Here is a 20,949-nt window from a genome sequence, read left to right as displayed (position 1 = left end):
TTTCAAGCAAAACTGTCACACATTTGCTGGTTCCAGCTTCTTAAATGTGAGAATTTGCTGCTTTTCTTTGTCATTTATGGTATTAACCAAATAATTTTTGGGTTTTGGGCTGTTACTTGGACAATTTAAGCAATTTAAAGATGTAACTTTGGACTATTTTTCTACAATTTTTTTTTTCTTTAAATTTTATATACTTGACGATTAAATGAATAATCTTGAAAATAACTGGCAGATTGCTGTGATCCATAATGGAAATAATCTCAACTCAACTCAAATTTACTTATAAAGCACATTTAAAAACAACTCATGTTGACCAAAATGCTGCACAAAAGGAATGACTTGCTAAAAACACATACAGGAGAGGCAACATAACTGTCAGGTACACAGCTCACACATTTAGAGACACAACACACACAGGCATGCGTCACGGGGAAAACCACATCAGGGGGACTCAAACACTAATGAATAAAAGTAGGTCTTAAATCTGGACTTAAATGAGTCAGTGGAGGGGGCCGATCTGATTGGGAGGGGGATGCTGTTCCACAGTTTGGGGGCAGACACAGCAAAGGTACGATCACCCCTGAGCTCAAGTCTGGAGCTGGGACAGCCAGGAGCCCCAGGTCAGCTGACCTGAGGGACAGCCAGGAGCCCCAGGTCAGCTGACCTGAGGGACCAAGACGTAGAATAGGGGGTTAGAAGGTCTGCGATGGATAGGGCCAGACCATTAAGGGCTTTGTACACAAACAAAAGAACCTTAAAGTCAATGCTGAACTCTACAGGCAGCCAGTGGAGAGAGGCAGATGTGATATGGTCTACCTGTGAGGAGTCTGGCAGTGGCGTTCTGAACCAGCTGGAGGCGGGAGCGGGACAGTTGCAATCCTAGCTCTTCAATAAATGTACTGAAATAAAAAATGTACATGATTAAATATGCGTAGTTACTTTCCACCACTCCTTACATTAGGATTTTTGTTCTTCAAGTCACCTGTGGGAGAAAAATTCCTTAGCACTGCTGATGTTCTTTTGAGCAACACATCAGATCCATGTACAAGGGGTGAGTTATGGTTTCTGGATCGCTCCTGTCAGGATGCCCTCAAGCAAGGCACTCACTCAGCTGCCCAGTGGCCAACAGTACCTGCAAGCTCAGTGTAAAACCTGTGTAAATGTGAGTGCTCAGTCAGCTCTCCCTACAGACACAGAATAACACATTTAAAATCTAAAGCACGCTGTCACAGACATTTCACAGTGTCTTCAGTCTTGTGTTTTAATATCTGTCACAAGCTTTTTCCACAGAAGACCGTTTGGCTTGAGGCAAGACAAACAGGCGTAACATACAACATCAACAATGCCCCGGTAAGCCAAGGCAGCCAGTCAACACGCAATGACACGCCTGATGACATGCAGTCATGTTATTATTAGTAACACCTGTGGTTTTCCAAATTTAACACACCTATTTCTCTGAGGTATTGTGTGAGCTAGGTATGTTTAAGTTAGGGGTGTCTGATATGCCAGTATTGACAATAACTATGGTATTGAATAATGAAGTACTGATATCATGTTAATAATACATAACATACACCTCCCTACACTTGTGTTTTGAGTGTAATTCATTTGCTTAAGAAAGACAAAATGCAAAGATGAATTTGACTGACAGCATTGTGAATTAAGTTACGATAATCGTGTAGTGAAAATCTGATAGAGCCAACCCCAGTTCAAGCTGTGACGCGTTTTAAGCAGTAACTAACAGGCTGGTTGCACAAATCCACTCAAGGCTTTGTTTGAACTAATGTTATTTTTGGGTTCTTTCCCAAGTTAATTTCCTGTTCATCTTGCCTTTAAAATGTCTATATGGACCCTTTCAATCTTGTTAAGAGGTAATGGTGTTTGGCCAGTTCTAATGAAGTGAATTTAATCACCAGTTTGGACTAACTTATTGCACAGTTAAAGGCAACATGTGACCTTGCAAGTCACTGCACTGAGAAATACAACCAGCTTTTATGAATAAACTGCTTTAGTACACTATATATTCCAGGTTCAGCATTTATGGGGGACTTAAATATTAAAATGCTATCAGTAAGTTTACTGTTGATGCACTGAAATTACACCATTTTTTAAAGTTTAAGTTCTTGTTATGTGTTCTCAATATGCATCAGGCAAACTCCCTCTGCTGGAATAAAGGGAAAACTTGAAACACGACCTTCACATCCACTTTAAGTACAGACATTTTTTATTTGATATGAAAACACTAGCAGTACAAAAATACTGAATCTCATCTAAAGTGTAAAATGTGTCGTTATAGTGTCGAATAAAACTATTATGACAATATCTAGAACCATATTTACATCAAGGTGTAGCTTTGAGGTATGTTTTCAGTGTGTGCACAATAACATTTGTCCTTATTCAACATTTGGTCGCAGCTCAGACAAAAACTGCATCAATGATTAACCTTGCTTTTTAATCTCCGTCTCTGTGCGGTGGGGGAAACAGGTGTGGGCAGTGGCTCCGTCTTTGTCCTCTCGTGTTTAACAGCAGATTGTTGCTCAGGTTCGGTTTTTGTTGTGAGGGAGGAGGTTGGAGACCGAGGGGATCCAGCTTTAGGCCTCTTAGTAGGAGAAATCTTGTGGGCGGATGGACAACTGTGCTGGTTCAGACACACAGAGCAGAGAGGGTTGACGGGGAGACAAACCTGCTGTCCGAAACCAACGAGCAGCCAGTTGATCTCACTCCACAGCTCCCTGTAACAGAGTGTGAGAGAGGAAGCTTGATTTAAACCGGAGTTCTGTCAGTCAACACCACATGTTGAAGAGCTCCTATCAGTCAACAGAGTCAATGATGTGTTGTGTGCACCCAGGTCAGTCTGGATGACTTTGATCTTTATAGACCTGTTGGTCCGTGTTAATCAGGTTGTGCGGGTCAGCAGTGAATAAGTCATGCTGTTACCTGGGTAACCACTCCTCCAGGGCCTTGCGTGTTTCCTCTGGGCTCTTGGTGGGTTTCTTGAGCCAGCCCAGTCGATTAGAGATGCGATGAACATGTGTGTCCACGCCTAAACAAAAAAACTGACATTATATAGAAGCACATACAGACATATCATCCACTTTTTGTAATTTCTGGTGATCTGTAGTGTTTGTATTACAGTTTTCTTGTTTGGTTAAATGTTGTTTGGTCTTTGTGTATTGCTTTGTATTTATGTGAAACAGTTGATGATCTGTGACGCAAGAAAAATTTCTGATTTTGTTTCTGACAATACAGTGAAATCAAAGTCAAATCACTATGTCACATACATCTAGTCTACTCATAGCAGATATAAAGTATTTTTTCGGTTTCTATTCTATGCTGCAACTTTATCAGCCTCTGGTTCCCCTGAAGAAATGTGTTAAAAAACATACACAGTTTAGTACAATGGAATACACGGAGTAGTCTTGCATAGCCAGACTTTGTGCTGGAGAAAGGTCTGGGTAAACCCATCATAATTTCTAACTAAAGAAAATAAAGCTTTGGGTTGTTTGTATTTGTTTAAACCAATCACAATCATCTTGGGCTGCACTAAGCCCAGATGCAGCAACAGTGCCCCGTGCCAGCAGCAAACTTCACACATGAAGTGTGGAGATAGGTCCGGCTATGCAAGACTAGTTCCATGTAGCAGCAACGATTTTGAAGACAGTGACATGCAGATAGCAGATGGGGAGGACAATTCTGTCTGAGCGCAGTGACATGTTCTGACAGCCTCTTTGTTCTGCTCTGTTAGACGCTTTTTATTTTATTCCATTTGATGTATAAACGATCGTGCATGCTTCCTGACTGTGTCCCCACCAATGCCAGACACCTGGTCCCAAGCGATGCTCATAGCCAAGTGAGCCATCTTGGGTCCAACTCCTGGCAGGCGGACCAGCCCCTCCACGCTGTCTGGGATGTCTCCTCCGAACTCTTTCTGCAGCATGGCCGATGTCAGCTTCAGATACTTCACCTTAGTCTGGAGAAGGTTGGGTGGGAAATCCATTCAATAAGGAGAAAGAGTGAACAAAGAAGGAGGGTGAGAAGAGGGAAGCATGGCTCCTGTAATGCATAAACAGACTTCAGCTTTACCCTCCAGAAGCCGACAGGATAGATGAGTTTTCCCAGTGTGTCGTCATCAGTAGCGAGTATATTTTCTACAGAGCAGCCGTGAGCTCTGAGCTTCTGCATGGCTGCTGCTGTCACCTGGTCCTTGGTCTGACTGGACAGCATGAGTGACACCAACACCTGGAAACGTCTCACCTGTGCAGACAGAGAAGAGAACAGACAGAACACGATGAATGAATTTGAACTAGTGAATTATGTGTCCTTACAAACAACTAAACCACACCTACGTGTGCAGGAGCCTCTGTGTCATAGCACTTCTCTGCTCCCATGTTATCTACAGGTGCATCACGGCCGCTCCTCATCTCACGAATGTATCCCAATTGTTTCTTCCAGTCGGGAGGTTCCCAGTGCTCTGTCTTCACTGGTGTAATGCCTTCATCCGTGTCATATTCCACTTTTAGCCGTCTCCTCCTGCGACTGTGTGAAGACAACGGTAAAGTGTCTGTTTCTGTTTTTGGATGGCAACCACCTGAATGAGCACAGGGGAGAGGAATGAGAAAGATCTGACCCTGCACGGTAATACAGTAACAATATACACTACATGGGTATTAATTTGCTGCTACAACAGCCTCCAGTCTTGTGGAAGGCGACTAAACACAGAGCTCTGTGCAGAATGGTAAAATTCAGACTCTGAAAACTACCATTTCTTTATGGACCTTGCTTTGTGCATGGTTGCATTGTCATGTTGATACAGGACAGGGTCGTCCCCAAGCTGCTGCCACAAACCTGGAAGCACACTATCGACTACAACAGTGGTTTGTATCCTTTTTAGCTTTTGACTCCTCAAATCAAAGCAATGTCTATTGGTGACCCCTCCACACTGGTTGCACAGGGAGCTTACAGGTATCAGACACTTAACTTTAATGCATTTAAAGACCTTTTCAAGACCATTTTAACCCTAATCAAAAACTGAAATATGGACAAATCTTTTTTTTCTTATCCAAGCACTGAAGGTAAGTGGTGTGTGGTAAGTGGTATGTGGCTCTGTGCAACGCAGAGGTAGCTTTTACATGGGAACATAGTTATTAGAGTGAGTAAGCTTATTCTACATTTTGACAACAGGTATGTGCAAGTTTTAAGTAAAAAGACTTTAAGGCAGGTTTAAAGATTTGTAACATCAGAAATGTGGACTTTCATGTAGAAGAGCTTGACTTATTTTGACAAAAAGAAATTAAAAGATGGATAATTGGTCTACAAAGATATGTAAAGTAGTTGTGTATGTTTTTACATCTGTGTGTGTATGTATATGTATATATGTATGCACCTATGAGCAAAAGTTAGTAGGGTTTTGGAGGAAAACAGCCCTCTTCTAGTGAATACAGTAGATAACAGCTAGCAAAGCTTTGGACTCATTGCTTATTGCATCATACTTGTGGAGTTATTTCCTAAATATAAGGACACAAAACAACCCAACAGGGAAACACATTCAAGGTACAGAAATAGACTGGAATGAAACAACTCCCCAACTTAACTACTTCTCTTTAACAATGCTGTCTGTGTGACTCACTGACCCAACCTGTTGGTTTTGGAACATTTAATTTCTCTATGATTGTCTGTGCTTTGTTTTCTCTTCTCTTTCTTTACTTTTTTGGTATTTCATTCTATAACACATATAAGTCTATAAAAATAAAACAAAAAAGATGGATAAGTGAAGACAAATTTGGGAGTGCTGCACTGGGCCAAGACACTAGGTGTTGGTAAACTGTAGAAAATCCGGTATTAAAAAGCGATCACTGTCCAAGCTGACTCAGTGATGAGGTCCATGGTGTGGGCTGGCTGTCTAAAAAGATACTGGAGGCACTCTGATTATAGTTAAAAAAGGTATGACACCCTGATGATTGTCTGAAGTCGAAATGCGTTGGTCTATGTTATGTGAATAAAGAAGTTTAAACTATAATCAGAGTGCCTTGGATGACCTTCTTAGACAGCCAGCCCACATCATGGACGTCTACACTGAGTAAACTGGCACAGTTGTTGCTTTTTATTCTGATGGATAAGTGAAATTAGATAAAATGTTTGTGGTAAATTAATGACTTTAAAAGTCTAATATTCAGAAAATTGAATTCAAGACATTTTAAAACTTTTAAGGACCTACAGACACCCTGCTGCATATCTAGTGGCCAGATAATATTTTTAGAAGTTAAAGTTAAACAGCAAAAACAATGATAAGAGGAGTGATGACAATCAAATCAAATTGGTGAGGTGTTTTTTCTGCTTCCCTGTACTGTTACTCATCTAATGACCTCTTCCATTAACTAACCATTCCTGCAGGACACATTAACAAGCCTGCACGTCCTTTAGATAAAGTCTAGCCTGCAGCAGTGTTGGAGGCAGCCTGCCATGCCCAGGTCTACCTGTATATCTGGATGTGATGTGCCAAGCACTGCTCAGATGCAAGAGTCCACAACAAGTGAAAGCAACCTTGGCAACTTTCCCCAGCTGTGTCTGTGAATTCTGGTTTATTTCTAGATAATTTCACAAGTGTCTGTGTTCAGCTAGTAGCCCAACATAAACATTACCCATTGATGAGGGGGCCGAGGAGGGTCTTTGCTCAGCGATCCTCGCCTCCTCCTCCTCCTCCTTCACCGCCACAGAGGAAACTGGATCCACATTCCTCCGTGTGTTGGTAAGTTTGGAGCTGAGAGAGGCTGAAGCTGCGCAGCCAACACTTCGATCACCACTCCGAGTGATAACAGACATGCTCGGCATGAAATAAGGAGAGGTCATAGTCACACACTGGACTGCATAACAGACCCGCCTGCTGCAGCGAACGGGAAGCATTTAGATGAACCTGAAGTTGGTTTCTCGTTCGTAGATTGTGGCCAAGCACGGACCATAAAGTAGAATTTCCCTTTAAATAAATTCACGAAGAAAAAAAATTATTATGATTAACAACAAAAATAACAAAAACATAATTTTAATTTATTTTTTAAAATTCAAGCTTATCAACTACATAATGCAACAACAGGTTGTACGCTGTTAGTGTTTCATAACCACTGTTTACCATTAACATAATTCATAAATATATAAAACTGAATTATACCGATATGCATTTAAGAACTGCTGACACTTATGAGTCAGCTATATGACAGAAAAATCAATGCAGTCTTAGTATTTATGTTAATAACAAGAAATCTACATGATAAAAGGTTAAACACGGTCAATTTAAATGATCAGGAGGGCTTCCTGACGACCATACATCTGCATGTGCTTAAATGATATATGATTAGCAGTAAAAGCTGAGACTGTTGTATGCTATATGTTTTGCATGATGACAGGTGTAGCTGTGGGATATAACGAGGATATTAATAAACTGAAATAAACTAGGACGGGTGTCACAGGCATGCAGTTTAAATTAATAAAACTATAAGGAAAGAAACGGCTTATAGTTTCCTGTGTGTGAATTAGTATTTTAAATCTAACAACTTTAACTTGTTGTCCAAAAGCTCCACTTACAGGCAGCCTGGCGACAGTGCAGCTCGTGGCTTCAACGAGGAACGAACTTCAGCACTGTTAGCATGTTTAGCTAGCAGCTAGTTAGCGTCACCGTTGGGTAACGTTTCCGTTTTAGTAACATATCTCTCTACTATTCGACTATTAAAACAGTTTTACGAGGCCTTTGGCAAACAAAACAGTGGCTCACCTTTGGGTAGACGTTTCGCTCTTCATTTGTTATGATTTATAGCGTTAAAACCAGACTAACTACAGAGCTGTAAGTTAGCACAGTTTGGGTTTAGCTTACTCGGAACTACATTTCCCATCAGCGCGAGTAACAAACGTGTTTTTGTAGGAAGTGCCCCTGTCACAGCATTAGTGTGTCATCCGGTTGAGGAGTGGAGGACTGAAGCTGGACCAGAACAAGCTTTTAGCAGCAAATACAGAGTTATATCAATGCACAGACGCAGACGGCTGTGTTGGCTGCATACAGACGAAGCTGGCTGCGACTGAAAGAAAGTGAAAGCGACTTATCTCCAATAAGGTGAGAGCAGAGGGGGGAGGAGTTGTTTTTTAAGCTACCAGATCTTGAATGCCACAGAGGAATGCTAGCTCATGACAGGGAATGTAAAGCGTAACGTTAGCTAACGGTTCAGTTGCGCCATTGTGCATTTCTCCCGATTACACCATGTTTATTTTGTCAAGTGTCCAAGGATATAATTTGCTCTGGTCGGAGGCTACCTTGCACCGATGTGGTTGTTGTTGTTGAACTGAAACAGAACAGTCGTTGTCTGTCGGCTCACCTCCCCTCCCCTCTGTCTTTCTCTCTGTCAAGTCCACATGACAGCAGATTCTCCAAACCTGCCCCCTGGGTTTACTTATTTACAGGCTGGGCTGCAAACTCCACTGCTGGTTAACAGCGGGCAGGAGTCTGTTTATCTAAACTACATAAAAACATATTTACTCATTTGCACCATGCAGCACTATGCAGCTAAGTATAGTGTAATAAAAGTTTGCTGTTGCAGATTTAAAGGCAGTGTAATGTTGCCACCACCTTTGTCTGGTCTGGTGTCAGAGGCAACTCAATATCCACCACACAGACTAAGAGTTATAGTACCATAATATATAACTCTTTAATGAGAATATACTATTACTAACAACCATAAATGCACACAACAGAACAGAAAGCTTGCACAGAGCCTACCCATTTCCTTACTTCACTAGTTTTTGCTGCCACCCTAATTCAAGGCAAGTCATTTTTATTTACATAGCCCAATATCTCAAATTTGCCTCAACAGGGCTTTACAATCTGTACAGCATATGGGACCCTCTATCCTTTGACCCTGGCTTCATAAGGAAAAATCCCCCCCCAATAAAAATCTCTATCGGGAGAAATACTGAGCAAACCTCAGGAAGAGCGACAGATCCCTCTCCCAGCACGGACAGACATACAATAGATGCAATAACCAACACAATTACAGTTCAAATGCCAAAATATATACATAGAATGTAAAGAAAATGGATGTAGGAGGATGTCAAGCAATTTACAGGTGTCGCCAAACAGACATGACCCACACACAGCCTTCATTTTGCCAAGTGACCTGGAAAGAGCACAGGCTGCACAACACACAGCAAAACTGAAGCCCATCATTCACTCATACAGGTTAATGAAACAAACAAAGAGAAGGAGAGAAAGAGACAAAAGGAGAGGCTGAGTTTCCGGAGCATGGAGGTCCTCATATATAAAACACCCTGAGGAAACACACAAACAGCTGTCCAAGGAGTTGTGAGAAAAAGGCATATTGGGTTGTTTTTTTTTCAGTGTTTTTTTTTTTGGGAGTGGATCACCTCATCTGAAAAAATGCCATCTCTGCCAATATTATAAAAATACAAGAACTCTTGAAATATTAACTCTCACTGAAGAACAGCAGAGGTGCTGTTTCTCACACGAGATTCTAGTTCTATTTGTGTGACCAATATACATGTAGACCTGTCTGACCTGGGGAGCCGTCTTGTATTGTCCGTGTATTGTTGTGTTGTGTGTATTTCTTTGTGTTTATGTTGTATTTGAACGTGGATTATATTGTATGTGATGCAAATTGCATTGATACATTGTAAAGATGTTGTATGGACCCCAGGAAGAATAGTTTTGGCATTGCCACAGCTAATGGGGATCCAAATAAATCAATCAATCAAGATGCCACATATTTAATGACTTATGTAATGACTGTGTCCATTGTTAAGTTTTGCATCTGCTTATCAGGTTGATCATAAACGAGATGTGTCAAGATCTGGGTGTCTGACAGCTTCAGCTAAACAGTAACAGAAATCTTATTTCATCATAGATAAGAAGATCACTTAAGTAACAACCATTTTACAACTCTACACTGTTTAAATGCTAAGCATGCATGTTACATATGTTACATTAATGCCATCCAATATGTGTTGTATTTTATTGCTCAGAACATTTAAACCAAACAGTGATAACAGTTTGAAGCATAATATTACAAATGGATTTGTTATTTGCTATAATATTAACTAATAAATAACTTTTCTACATGCAATTGACTTGCAATATGTAAATTAATAAAAGGCTTATGCCATTTTTCTGCAGATATAACGTCAACTTGGCAACTTGTGTAGCAAAATGACTGGCCGAGTTGTTCCCATCTTTATCTATGGTTGTTCTGACTTGATGGGGCGTTCATGGGAATTTTCCCGAATGGAAACTCATTTTTCCAATTATTAGGAAAGGACATGAATGTAGGGAGAGACCGGCAGGAAAACACGGCATAATTTTCACATCAAATGTAACATTGGTTAAAACAGTGCGTTTTATTTCAACTAAACTAGAGTTGGTAATTATTTGAACAGTTGACTAACTAACTAAAAGGCTACTAAGAGGAAGTAGGACCGTTTTGGTGAGTTATATTTAGTTTCTGTCCAGTTTTAATTAAGTATTTTACCATGAGTTAGCAAAGCAATTAAGCTAACATTAATCTCAGTTCAGGGATGGAAATGAATTTAAATTTAGAAGGCGTATGGCAGTTTTTCTCTGTTCAATAAGGAAATAGTTGTTGGAATCGCTCATGTTTTGAATTTTCGTGAGTTCACATGTTTAATTGATGAGATTGAAAAAAACTAGGAGAGCTAGTGAAGTAGCTAACGTTAACTCTTGGTCGGGTTGGGTGAGGGGAGGTGGTGCAGGTAACGTTACCGCCAGCGAAAATACCGTCTGGCAACATTACCATATACCCCGGTGAGATGTATTAAGTGTGTTGGAAGCATTGTTCCTCCACATCGCGACAGCACCACTCCTGACTCCTCTCCCCGCCGCACCCACACCTCCTTTTCAACATTACTACTAGCAATAGCTGGTAATTGAGCTAACGTTATATATGGCTTTGCACGCCCTTTGACCCTTGTGCTATTGTTTCAATGGCTCATAATCCAGAAGCCTCACTAGTCCGAAAAATGTCCCCACGGATTTAAAGCCCAGTTTACGACAGCCCACAGGGGTTGGCTTTTGCATTGTAATAATTATGCGTGTGCAAAAATGTCTTACATGTGTGTTACTATTTTAGGCAGCTGTCAATCCTAGCCTGTGTTATCTGTCACTCTTATAGGTTGGGCCATGAATAAACAACCAAGCAAGGAGAGTCTCAAGGACAAGGTGAAGGGGATCTTTGGGCTGGGACCCCCGCGGCCACCGAGCAAACAGAGTGAAACCAGACCATCAGAGTTCATCATTACCACTGACATCATCAGGGTGTGCACAAGAGACAGAGCACCTGTGCATGTTCATACACACTTGCCATGCTTTTGATTTTGCTCCCATCATGTTTTGCTTAGTTTCACGGTCTTTACTCTTTCCCGTGATGTTTTTCAGGAGCTTCATCCAGACTGCGGTTTAAGCAACCGTGTTCGCATGATGAACCATGTCTGTGATCTTGCCAAAACAAAAAAATTTGAGGAGGTGAGTCTGCCTTAGATGAGACAGTTTTGATACATGTTATGCTCTGTGTTTGTTAAAATCTGTGCATGTGGGGCGCCAGTGGCTTAGTGGTAGAGCAGGCGCCCCATGTACAAGGCTGTTGCTGCAGCGGCCCAGGTTCGACTCCAGCCTGTGGCCCTTTGCTGCATGTCACTCCCTCTCTCTCGCCCCCTTTCATGCTTGTCTGTCCTATCCATTAAAGGCTAAAAAGCCCCAAAAAATATATTAAAAAAAAAAATCTGTGCATGTGTTGTTTTAGCATGCGGTGGAGGCTGTATGGAAAGCTGTGGAGGACATGCTGACTCCAGAGCAGCCACCTGAGGCCAGACATGCTGTCCTGCAGCTGCTGAGGGCCATTATACAGGGACAGGTATGCAGAAACAATACACAAACATGCAAATACCAAATGTGAATGTAATTCTTTCTTGTCATTTAATGAAGTCATGCTTACCGTTTATGTGAAGGGCGAGCGGCTCGGCCCTCTCAGAGCCTACTTTTTCAAGATGATCAGAGACTACCAACCATGCAACGAGGACCTCTCTGATAGGCTGGAAGTCTTCAAGGCCTTAACTGAGAACGGGAAGGACATCACTTACCTGGAGGAGGACATAGGTAAAACTTTTAAAAAATATTAGAGCACTTTAAAAGTTAGTCTGGGTCACTGTCTGGTTAACCAACATACTCCTCTTTGGTTATGAGTTGAAATGTTAGTATTAGGATACTAGATATAAAACACAGAATAAAGACTTTAAATGGACTTGCAAACAATGTGAGAAAGATGGGTCGAGTCAGGTTGTGCACAAGTTTGTTTTACTTGTTTAAGCTAAACTGAACAACAACACAGCTGTGATGTTTGTAAATGTAACTTGTTAAGGCATCCACTGGTAATACTGTTTTCTGTTCTTGCTCTGTTTTCTCCTCTTCATCCAGCACGTTTTGTCCTCCTGTGGATGGACATCGGTCTCACCTCCGATTTTCTCCATGTACTTGTAAATCTGGTGAAGTTCAACAGCTGCTACCTGGACCAAAATGTCTCCATCATGGTCCAGTAAGTCAGAGATACAGACAGACATACACACTTATGTTTGTATTTTTTGTGGAAAATGACCACATGCATTTTATTTTTGCCTTCTCTCTTGTGCTCTCTGCAGAAAAATCTGTCTCCTGTGCAACAGAACAACATCCTCAACAGATATTGAGGTGGGCTTTTTTCCCTTCATTGTACTTTTAGATTTATGTTAAACTGATGCAGCCATAACTGCAGTTTAACTTGTTTTCTATTGTCAAACGAAAAACAGTCAACACATTCTTTGTTCAAACAGCTCGTTAGCATTCAGCAGTACATGCTGTCCGTCCCTGCTCAGATGTTACTGTTACACATTACTGAGCCAATGAAGACAGTCAGAGGTTCGAAGGCTCATAAGTTCATCAAATAATGTGAGAAGAACTTTGTTCCAAATGTTCATCAAATGTGCAAAATCTGTCTTTATCTACAGTAAATCAGGTAAATGTAAAAAAGGGTTAATAGTTATTCTTGTCACTATTGGGAAAAATAAAACATTGATTTTGGAATAAATGATGAAGAACCCAAAATCACACATTTAAGTCTACTTAAATTGTGTGGTCGCATGAATATGGTCTTTGCACAATGTGTATTTCAAAGCACCATGTCACCATAGCAAACTGAAGCATGCAGGGATGACAACTTGTTTATCAAAGTCTTTACCAATTCTCAAATATTAGCAGAGTGCCTATTTGTGGGCCTGGACTGTTTATATGTAGTAACATACTAAACTCACCAGTTGTCTGCAGGTTTTGAAACACGGTGGGTTCGAAATTCCTTAGATCAGACAACGGTTTTCCTTTGTGAAGCTTGCAGATGTATTGAAGTGATACCAACAGACTCATAAAGTGCTGATTAGACTTAGACGTATGAACACCGGAACCTGCATTTTACAACTACATAAATACAGTATAACAGGAAAATAGAAAAACATCAGTGTTTTTTTTTGTGAAGTTGAGTGTGTGAGGCCTAGTTTTAAACAATCAAGTGGCAGTCTGGCGTAAAAGGTTTGTAATGAACTATGTCTTCGATAATGGTTTTATTGTTAACAAACAATGCTTATCAAATCATCATCATTACTTCACTTTAGTGAAATGTACCACTACTGCTGTTGAATTTATGAACCTCAGAGTTGTTTTACCTTCATATTGTTTCTTCTTCAAAGCACTGTGTGAAAAATTAACAAAGCTGGTTTGTATTCAACATTAGCCTCAGTTGAGTTTGGACTGCAGCCTTGCATACGATGAATGCTGATGTACTACTTCTGTGTGTGTTCTGTGTGTATGATGTGTCCAGGTGGCACTACAGGTACTGGATGCTGTGGTTTGTTATAACTGCCTGCCCTCAGACTCTCTCACTGTCTTCATCATCACACTGTGTCGTACTGTCAACGTCAAGGAGTTTTGTGAATCCTGCTGGAAGGTAAGAGAACACCCATACACATATTTACACACTCAAACTTTTTCTTGCATCTGAAGCCTCTGGTGTGAAAGGGCGCTATTCATAACCACCTCCTCTGATGACCTCTCCTCTGTTGTTCCACCTTGTTGTGCTGCTCTGTGCCTCTGCAGTTAATGAGGAAGGTGTTGGGGACTCACCTTGGCCACAGTGCCATTTACACCATGTGCCGCATAATGGAGGAGAGGTATTATGCAGTTTAAGTGTATTTCTGAGCTTAAGGCACATCATATATTATTGTGATGAAGTATGGTTCCCCTGATATGTGTGTCTCTCTAATTACCTACAACTTCCACTAGTGTGTACATGGAGGATGCACCTTTGTTAAGAGGAGCAGTATTCTTTGTTGGGATGGCACTGTGGGGTGCGCACAGACTTCCAGCCCTGAAGAACACACCTACACTGGTTCTTCCGTCTTTTTACAAGGTAATACACACATACACATACAGTATATGCCTTCTTTCCCAGTCGCATGTGCTGATAGTAAAATTTAATGTCTGAGTATTTTATCGTGGCCAAAATAATCCATCCATCCATTACCTAATTTCTCAAAGCCCAAGGTGACACATTAAAAAAAAACCTTTTTTTGATCTTAATCCTAACATCATTATAAAAAACACCCCAGCAGATATTAATAGTTGGAGCAAATAATTTTTGTCTTGAAATGTGATTTAAAAGTTGTTGCAGATTAACTTTCTGTGGGCGCACTTATTGTTTAATTGTTTTCCATCTAAAATTGTCAAAGAAAAACGGCAGTTTTCAGAACAGAGTAGTCTCTCTTTCTGTCCAAAGATCACTCTGTCACTTTGTGCTATTAAACACATGTATTTACATGCATGCTGCTGTGCCAAGTACAAGAGCGTTTTGCATGGGCTGCATATCCCTTTGTGTTCTTAGTGTTAGTCATACTACGTATTTTCTGTCAAGCAGTATCCGGTGTGACTTTATCATTTGTTGTGCTGTCCCGAGCTCTGAGCATTTATAGAAGAGCTGAGATTGAACAATAATGATTGAATGATACACGAAAAATGACTAAATAGTAGGTAGTCTTAAAAAACAAGACCACACTATGAATGTAATACATTAGATGTGATAACTGTTGCTGTCTGACCTCTACCATGCAGGCCATGTCATGTGCCAATGAAGTGGTGTCCTACGAGATCGTCCTCTCCATCACCAGATTGATAAAAAAGTATGGCAAAGAGCTGCAGGTGGTCACCTGGGACATCCTGCTTGGAATCATAGAGCGACTGCTGCAGCAGATCCAGGTACACTCATACATACTGCACATGTGCACACATACAGATTAAAATGCAGTTTTGTTCCTAGACTAAGTCGTCCGTCTCATCTGTCTTCACAGACTATAGGCAGTGCAGAGCTGAAGGCCATCGTGTATGAGCTGTTAACCACAGTAGAGGAGCTGTATGAGCAGAATGGTTACCATGGCTCCACGGAGAAGTTTTTCAGTCTGGTGGAAAAATGTGCTGACAAGAGACCTGTTAGTCGTTTTGAGTTTCCATCCCTTTGGTGTCATCCTGTGTTCTCACTTGGTCCTCTAACATACTGCTGCTACTTTTCTAATCATGATCTTGTGTGTGTGACAGGATGCATCAGTGCTGACCCTCATCTCATACAGAGCTCAGTCTATCCAGCCAGCCAAGGATGGCTGGATTCAGAGCCTTCACCGCCTCATGGAGAAATTCTTCAGGTAGGACACACACAAAGATGATGGTGATGATATTTTGGTATTTTATTTCTGTGTCTTTTAGTTAACCATCATTGTCTTACATCTCTGCTGTACTATAACCTTTCCTTTTTCTCTCGTGTTATCTTACCATCTCTCTGAAAGGAATGAGACCCGCAGTGTTATAAGGATCAAAGTGCTTCATATCCTGTCCTTCGTTCTCAGTACCAACAGACAGCTTTACGAGGTCTGTATGCTCACACACATCAACATTTCAGATGAATAATTCATAAAATTCAACATAGTAAAACTCTTTCTCTTATTTTGTTCTTTGACCTGTTCCAGGATGAGCTGATTGAAATGGTGGTGATCCCCCAGCTTAGTGGGATAGCTGAAGACCGGGACCTGGCCGTCCGAAAACAGGCCACCCAGCTACTGGTGGACCTTGCTGAGGGCTGCAACACACACCACTTCACCAGCCTGCTGGACATCATTGAGCGGGTACACACAAACACACACACACACACACACACACACACACACACACACACACACACACACACAGCTGTTCATGTTGTCTAGGGCTGTCAAAATTGTTTGAATATTCCTTCTAAAAATAACTCATAGGTTCGAACCATTTGATTTTTTTTTTTTTTCGTATTATGTCCACAAGAGGGCAAACTAATACAAGGAAACATACTTGTATTAATACAAGGAAACATAGCTACTTGTAGGTATTTTTATTTCAACATAAACGTCTTTGAAAACATATAAACAAACACATAAAACAATTATCTATAACATTACGTTATAAACGACCGCAGACCTCTTGCTCGCCCCCCCTCTCTGACCTGTGGCCACACCGCCCACGGAAGAGCTGCGAAGAGCCTCGAAGCGCCGAGAAGCGAAGCCAGTTTCCTTTCGGCGCCCATGTTAACCGGTTGTGTCATCCACACGCGCAGCTCCGTGGCCGGCTCGCACCCTGCAGCGATCGTTTCGGTGTCTGGTCTATTTTCTGCGCGAGCCCCGAGCGAATGTGTCAAGCCGGGTGACGGAGACAACAGCTGGGAGCAGAACCGCTTGTCGACCAGCGTGGAGAAATGCGCGTCTGATGTGAACTGAAGTGCTCCGGCTAGTGCGAGAATTTCAGTGCGCTGCGCTTCACAGCACTTGCGCGGGCGGTGCGGCCCTGGCGTTTATGCAGTGTGTTCAGTGCAGCGGCCCAGGCCAAAGGCCACTCGCGAAGAGGACAGCTGCGGTGGTGTTTTTTTTCTCTCCACAATCGAATATTAATTTTCACATTCGAAGGTCCATTTTTTTTTCCAAATTCGAATTTAAATTCGAATTTAGAATATTTGTTGACAGCCCTAATGTTGTCTCTCTTTAATCCACATTCTGTCCCTTCCAGCCATGATAAGATCGTTCAAGTGTTTTTTGTCTGTGTAGGTGGCCAGTCGCTCTCTAGTGTGTTCAGGGCCCCTGGAGGTTTCTGAGAGAGACCCCACAGCAGAGTCTCCTATGGAAGACGTCCGGACTGCTATACTGGGCCTGCTGGAAATCCTGCAGGTACACACATGAGGACCGATCAAAATTGGTGTTAGGAGGTTACACCTAAAAAGCATTTGAAATTTGAATACTCAATACGGTTCTTATCTTTTACAAAATGCATTTGTTTTGATCTTTACAGACTTCTTAAATCTGCCAGCAGAAAGAAGAAAAAAATATTTCAGTGATTTTAGATAAGCTTGTTTCCAGATATTAATGCAGTCTGCCTGGTAGCTATCTGATGTCGTTTAAGGTATCTTTATATCAATAATGCTTGTAAACATCAAAGAGAATAAATATCGTAGCTACTGATAACTGTCAACCTCTTTCGAGTTTTATTCTTTAACCCTAAATGATAAAACAGATGGCACTGAAAGGTTTTTTTTCCAGTTGGAAAAAATGAGGTGTTTTGTGAATCTGGGAGGAATATAATGAACGTTGTGATTAACCTCCATCTATTTCTCTCCTGGCAGAGTAAACTTTACAGCCTACCAGCCAGTCACGCTAGTCGTGTGTATGAGTTGCTTATCAGCCACCTGCAGCTTCACTACAAGAACAAATACTGCTCAGCAATCGCTTCCAGTATTAGACTGCAGGTAGGAGGGGCTCATTTTTTCTGTGCATGTTACTCTCTCTCCATTTCTGTTGTACATGCATATTAACTTCTTTTTCTTCAAACTTTGATTCTCCCTCAGGTGTTTGACTTCTTCCTGATGATGCGGGCAGACTCCCTTCACCGTCTTGGAGTCCCCAATAAAGATGGGGCCATGAGGTTCAGCCCTTACTGCTACTGTGACACAGGGTGAAGACGCTCGCACACACACACACACACACACACACACACACACACACACACACACCATTTTTTTCCCACAGCTCTTATCTGCATCTGTTTTGCACATTATAATCCAGACAACTAAATACTAACAGGACTGTTAATTGTTTCCTTTGTTGTTTCAGAGAGCCAGAGAAGCGAGTCGCTGAAAAGAAGCCTGCAGGGTCAACATCTCCTCCTGCTGGCAGCCCAGCTCCAGCCGCTGCTCCTCCTGCTTCGACCGCCTCAATACGTTCAGCCTACCTGCCCTACGCACCGGCCTTCAGTGTCCTCCTGCAGTGCCTCAAGATGGTATGTGCAAAATATTGTATTCAACTTACAGATAAGTGACATGCGCATAGATTGTATATAATATGATCGACGTAGCCACCTTTACTTCATCCATTGGTTTGAGGACTTTTGTTATGAAGCCCTAAAGTTTGGCATTTTGGCTAAGATAATAAGAGATAAGATACACCTTTATTGATCCCACAACTGAGAAATTCCAGTGTTACAGCAGTCAAGGGGAAAAGGTCAGATTAAAGATTTCAAAATTTAAAAACTTAAAACAAACTAGGCATGCAAAAAGAGTACAAAAATACAAGAAACAGCAATAAATAATAATAATAATAATGAGCAGTGAATAAAAAGTGAGCAATGGATTAAAGTGAACATATTTAGTGCAAAGTGAATATTGTATGTGCAAATAAACAACAACAACATGGGGGACAGTTATGCTTATTATGGTGTCCATAGTGTCCCTAAAGTGTCCATGGTGCAGTTTACTGTGAGCAGTGCTGGTTATGTAGCCTGACAGCAGCAGGCAGGAAGGACCTGCGATAGCGTTCCTTCACACACTTTGGGTAAATCAGTCTATCACTGAAGGAGCTCTCCAGAGCTTTTATCTCCTCCTGCAGAGGATGGGAGTCATTAGTCCTCAGAGATGACAGCTTGGCTGTCATCCTCCTTTCTCCCACCACCTGCACAAAGTCCAGAGAACATCCCAGGACAGAGCTGGCCTTCTTGATCAGCTTGTCCAGTCTCTTCCTATCTGCAGCCGAGATACTGCTGCCCCAGCAGACCACTCTGTAAAAGATGGCTGATGCCACCAATATGGCTGTCGCCATATTTGATTTTTGGAGTCAGAAGAGACAATATTTGGACTTACGCTAACTGCTAGTTGGGTAGTATGGTGCATTTACAGCTATGGTTAACTGTGATAAATCTAATGCCATTTTTTTGTAGGGAAAACAGGCTTTAAAATGATAACAATAAAACGTACTTTTTGGAAAAACTGAATATCCATCTCCTTAAAGGGCCTTTTAGTACAACCATACGCTGTACACACGACAGCTACGACACACTGTGAATATGGGGTTATGCCACGGTTACATTACCTAACTTATGTTGGCGCGGTTGCGACTTCTCAACAGTTGGCACCAACCTGTCACTCAAAACAGCACTGCCCTTATGTAGGTGTAACTACAAACCTTAAAAAAACTTGAATTTGTGAGTTGTATGAAAATTCACCTTCGTACAATTGTCATGATTGTTGAAATTAGCGATACAGGCCAAAAACATTTTTCTACCAGGCTGTAAACATGTTTATTGCTACTGTAAAGTTTGGTGTTTTAACATGGGGGTCAATGAAAATTGACTTGCTCTTGGTGCCAACCCCAAGAGGCCATTCAAGGAACTGCAGTTCTTGGCGCCTGCACGTTGGCTTAATTTTTCAGAGGTTGCCACTTGGACATGCTTGCAATTCATTGGCTGCTGTTTGTCTGCTGTATCTTGTAGAATAAATAACTGAGTATCGCTAACGCTCCAGGTTTTATCCCCCTTCGTAGCAAATGACTTTACACAGTACACAGAAACACTCAATGATTACAGGGATTTCCCTTATGTCTTAAAAGAAATAAGACACAGTTTATTTTTCTTTTGTAGGAGACAGATTGGAAGGTGCTGAAGCTGGTTCTCGACAAGCTGCCGTGGACTCTGCAGTACAAAGTGCTGCTGCTCACGTCACCATGCAGCTTGGATCAGCTCTGCTCTACACTCTGCTGCATGGTAGTGCAAATAAAGACACGTGAATGCAAATCTATACTTGCATGTCTGTACACATGTGAATTTGCTTGCGAACACGTGACCAAATGTCACTATACGTTGCTCAGTTCTTTGTCTGTGTGCTTGTAGGTTACAGATCGGATGATCTCTGAGCGCTTGAAGAAGACCCCGGAGGGGTTTTCTCGCACGGATGTCCAGCTGGCGGTGGTTCCTGTCCTCACAGCGATCACCTCCTACCATAACTACCTGGAGCAGTCGAGACAGGTGCAAATGAAAGACTGTAAAGTCTGAATGAAATGGTTGACATCATCAGCAGGTTTCTTGGAAGCTCTCATGTTGGGTTTGCTGACTGCCAGAAGAGCAACATTTGGGCAACAACATCCATTTATGGCTGGTGTCTGTATACGACACAGATTTACCAGCCTCTCCACACACGTGCATGGGGGCAATTGTTTCCATGCTGGTATGTCATTAGTTAATTTCCTTTCCCCTCTACAGAGAGAACTGGTTCAGTGCCTCGAGACCGGCCTCATTTACCGCTGTGCCAAACAGTGTGTGGTGGCTCTTACAATGTGCACGGTGGAGATGCCTGACATCATGATCAAGCTCCTCCCCGCTCTTATCGTCAAGCTCACCCACATCTCTGCAACTGTTGCCATGGCGTCTCCTATGCTCGAGTTCCTCTCCAGTGAGCAACAAAAGCTTTTTTGAAAACTTCTTCAGTTCTTAAAAAAGTTTCTTTACCCTTGTTAAGTGTTCAGGGCCAGTTAGTC

General features: G+C 41.8%; 2 protein-coding genes across 4 annotated transcripts in view; one reads left to right on the top strand and one right to left on the bottom strand.

The window, feature by feature from the left end:
* Window positions 1-2,206: 2,206 nt before the first annotated feature.
* Window positions 2,207-7,911, bottom strand: nthl1 (nth-like DNA glycosylase 1). The gene is made up of 7 exons (XM_050043382.1): window positions 7,763-7,911; window positions 6,639-6,970; window positions 4,347-4,588; window positions 4,084-4,254; window positions 3,811-3,970; window positions 2,938-3,043; window positions 2,207-2,732 (listed from the first exon to the last, which is right to left on the bottom strand). Exons 2-7 carry the CDS (start codon window positions 6,898-6,900, stop codon window positions 2,432-2,434), a joined length of 1,242 nt encoding a protein of 413 aa, XP_049899339.1. The 5' UTR covers window positions 6,901-6,970; window positions 7,763-7,911; the 3' UTR covers window positions 2,207-2,431.
* Window positions 7,912-7,936: 25 nt separating this feature from the next.
* tsc2 (TSC complex subunit 2) overlaps window positions 7,937-20,949 on the top strand; it is a 35,046-nt gene continuing 22,033 nt past the window's right edge. The window contains exons 1-22 of one of the 3 annotated variants that reach the window (XM_050043381.1): window positions 7,937-8,098; window positions 11,181-11,323; window positions 11,444-11,530; window positions 11,808-11,918; window positions 12,013-12,160; window positions 12,479-12,596; window positions 12,700-12,748; window positions 13,908-14,033; window positions 14,183-14,256; window positions 14,369-14,495; window positions 15,194-15,337; window positions 15,430-15,567; window positions 15,674-15,777; window positions 15,919-16,000; window positions 16,099-16,254; window positions 17,200-17,319; window positions 17,772-17,894; window positions 17,994-18,100; window positions 18,259-18,424; window positions 20,057-20,179; window positions 20,306-20,440; window positions 20,675-20,864. In XM_050043381.1, coding sequence (XP_049899338.1) covers window positions 11,189-11,323; window positions 11,444-11,530; window positions 11,808-11,918; window positions 12,013-12,160; window positions 12,479-12,596; window positions 12,700-12,748; window positions 13,908-14,033; window positions 14,183-14,256; window positions 14,369-14,495; window positions 15,194-15,337; window positions 15,430-15,567; window positions 15,674-15,777; window positions 15,919-16,000; window positions 16,099-16,254; window positions 17,200-17,319; window positions 17,772-17,894; window positions 17,994-18,100; window positions 18,259-18,424; window positions 20,057-20,179; window positions 20,306-20,440; window positions 20,675-20,864 — 2,563 coding nt within the window. In that variant the 5' untranslated portion in view covers window positions 7,937-8,098; window positions 11,181-11,188. The remainder of the gene's footprint in view (window positions 8,099-11,180; window positions 11,324-11,443; window positions 11,531-11,807; window positions 11,919-12,012; window positions 12,161-12,478; window positions 12,597-12,699; window positions 12,749-13,907; window positions 14,034-14,182; window positions 14,257-14,368; window positions 14,496-15,193; window positions 15,338-15,429; window positions 15,568-15,673; window positions 15,778-15,918; window positions 16,001-16,098; window positions 16,255-17,199; window positions 17,320-17,771; window positions 17,895-17,993; window positions 18,101-18,258; window positions 18,425-20,056; window positions 20,180-20,305; window positions 20,441-20,674; window positions 20,865-20,949) is intronic. The other 2 variants (XM_050043379.1, XM_050043380.1) reach the window with 2 other exon arrangements.

This window comes from Epinephelus moara, chromosome 5 (assembly GCF_006386435.1).
Source record: "Epinephelus moara isolate mb chromosome 5, YSFRI_EMoa_1.0, whole genome shotgun sequence".
Taxonomy (NCBI): Eukaryota; Metazoa; Chordata; class Actinopteri; order Perciformes; family Serranidae; genus Epinephelus; species Epinephelus moara.
Note: the sequence above shows the minus strand (reverse complement) of the source record. Positions and strands in the feature narration are given on the sequence as shown.

What these genes read in the sequence shown, in the direction of transcription:
- nthl1 (XM_050043382.1), bottom strand. Translation starts at nt 6,900, where the DNA reads ATGCTTCCCGTTCGCTGCAGCAGGCGGGTCTGTTATGCAGTCCAGTGT. An exon ending in CTCGGCCCCCTCATCAATGG is followed by an intron (nt 4,589 to 6,638) that starts GTAATGTTTATG and finishes GTGCTCATTCAG; the next exon opens with GTGGTTGCCATCCAAAAACA. An exon ending in GGACCAGGTGTCTGGCATTG is followed by an intron (nt 3,044 to 3,810) that starts GTGGGGACACAG and finishes TTTTTTGTTTAG; the next exon opens with GCGTGGACACACATGTTCAT.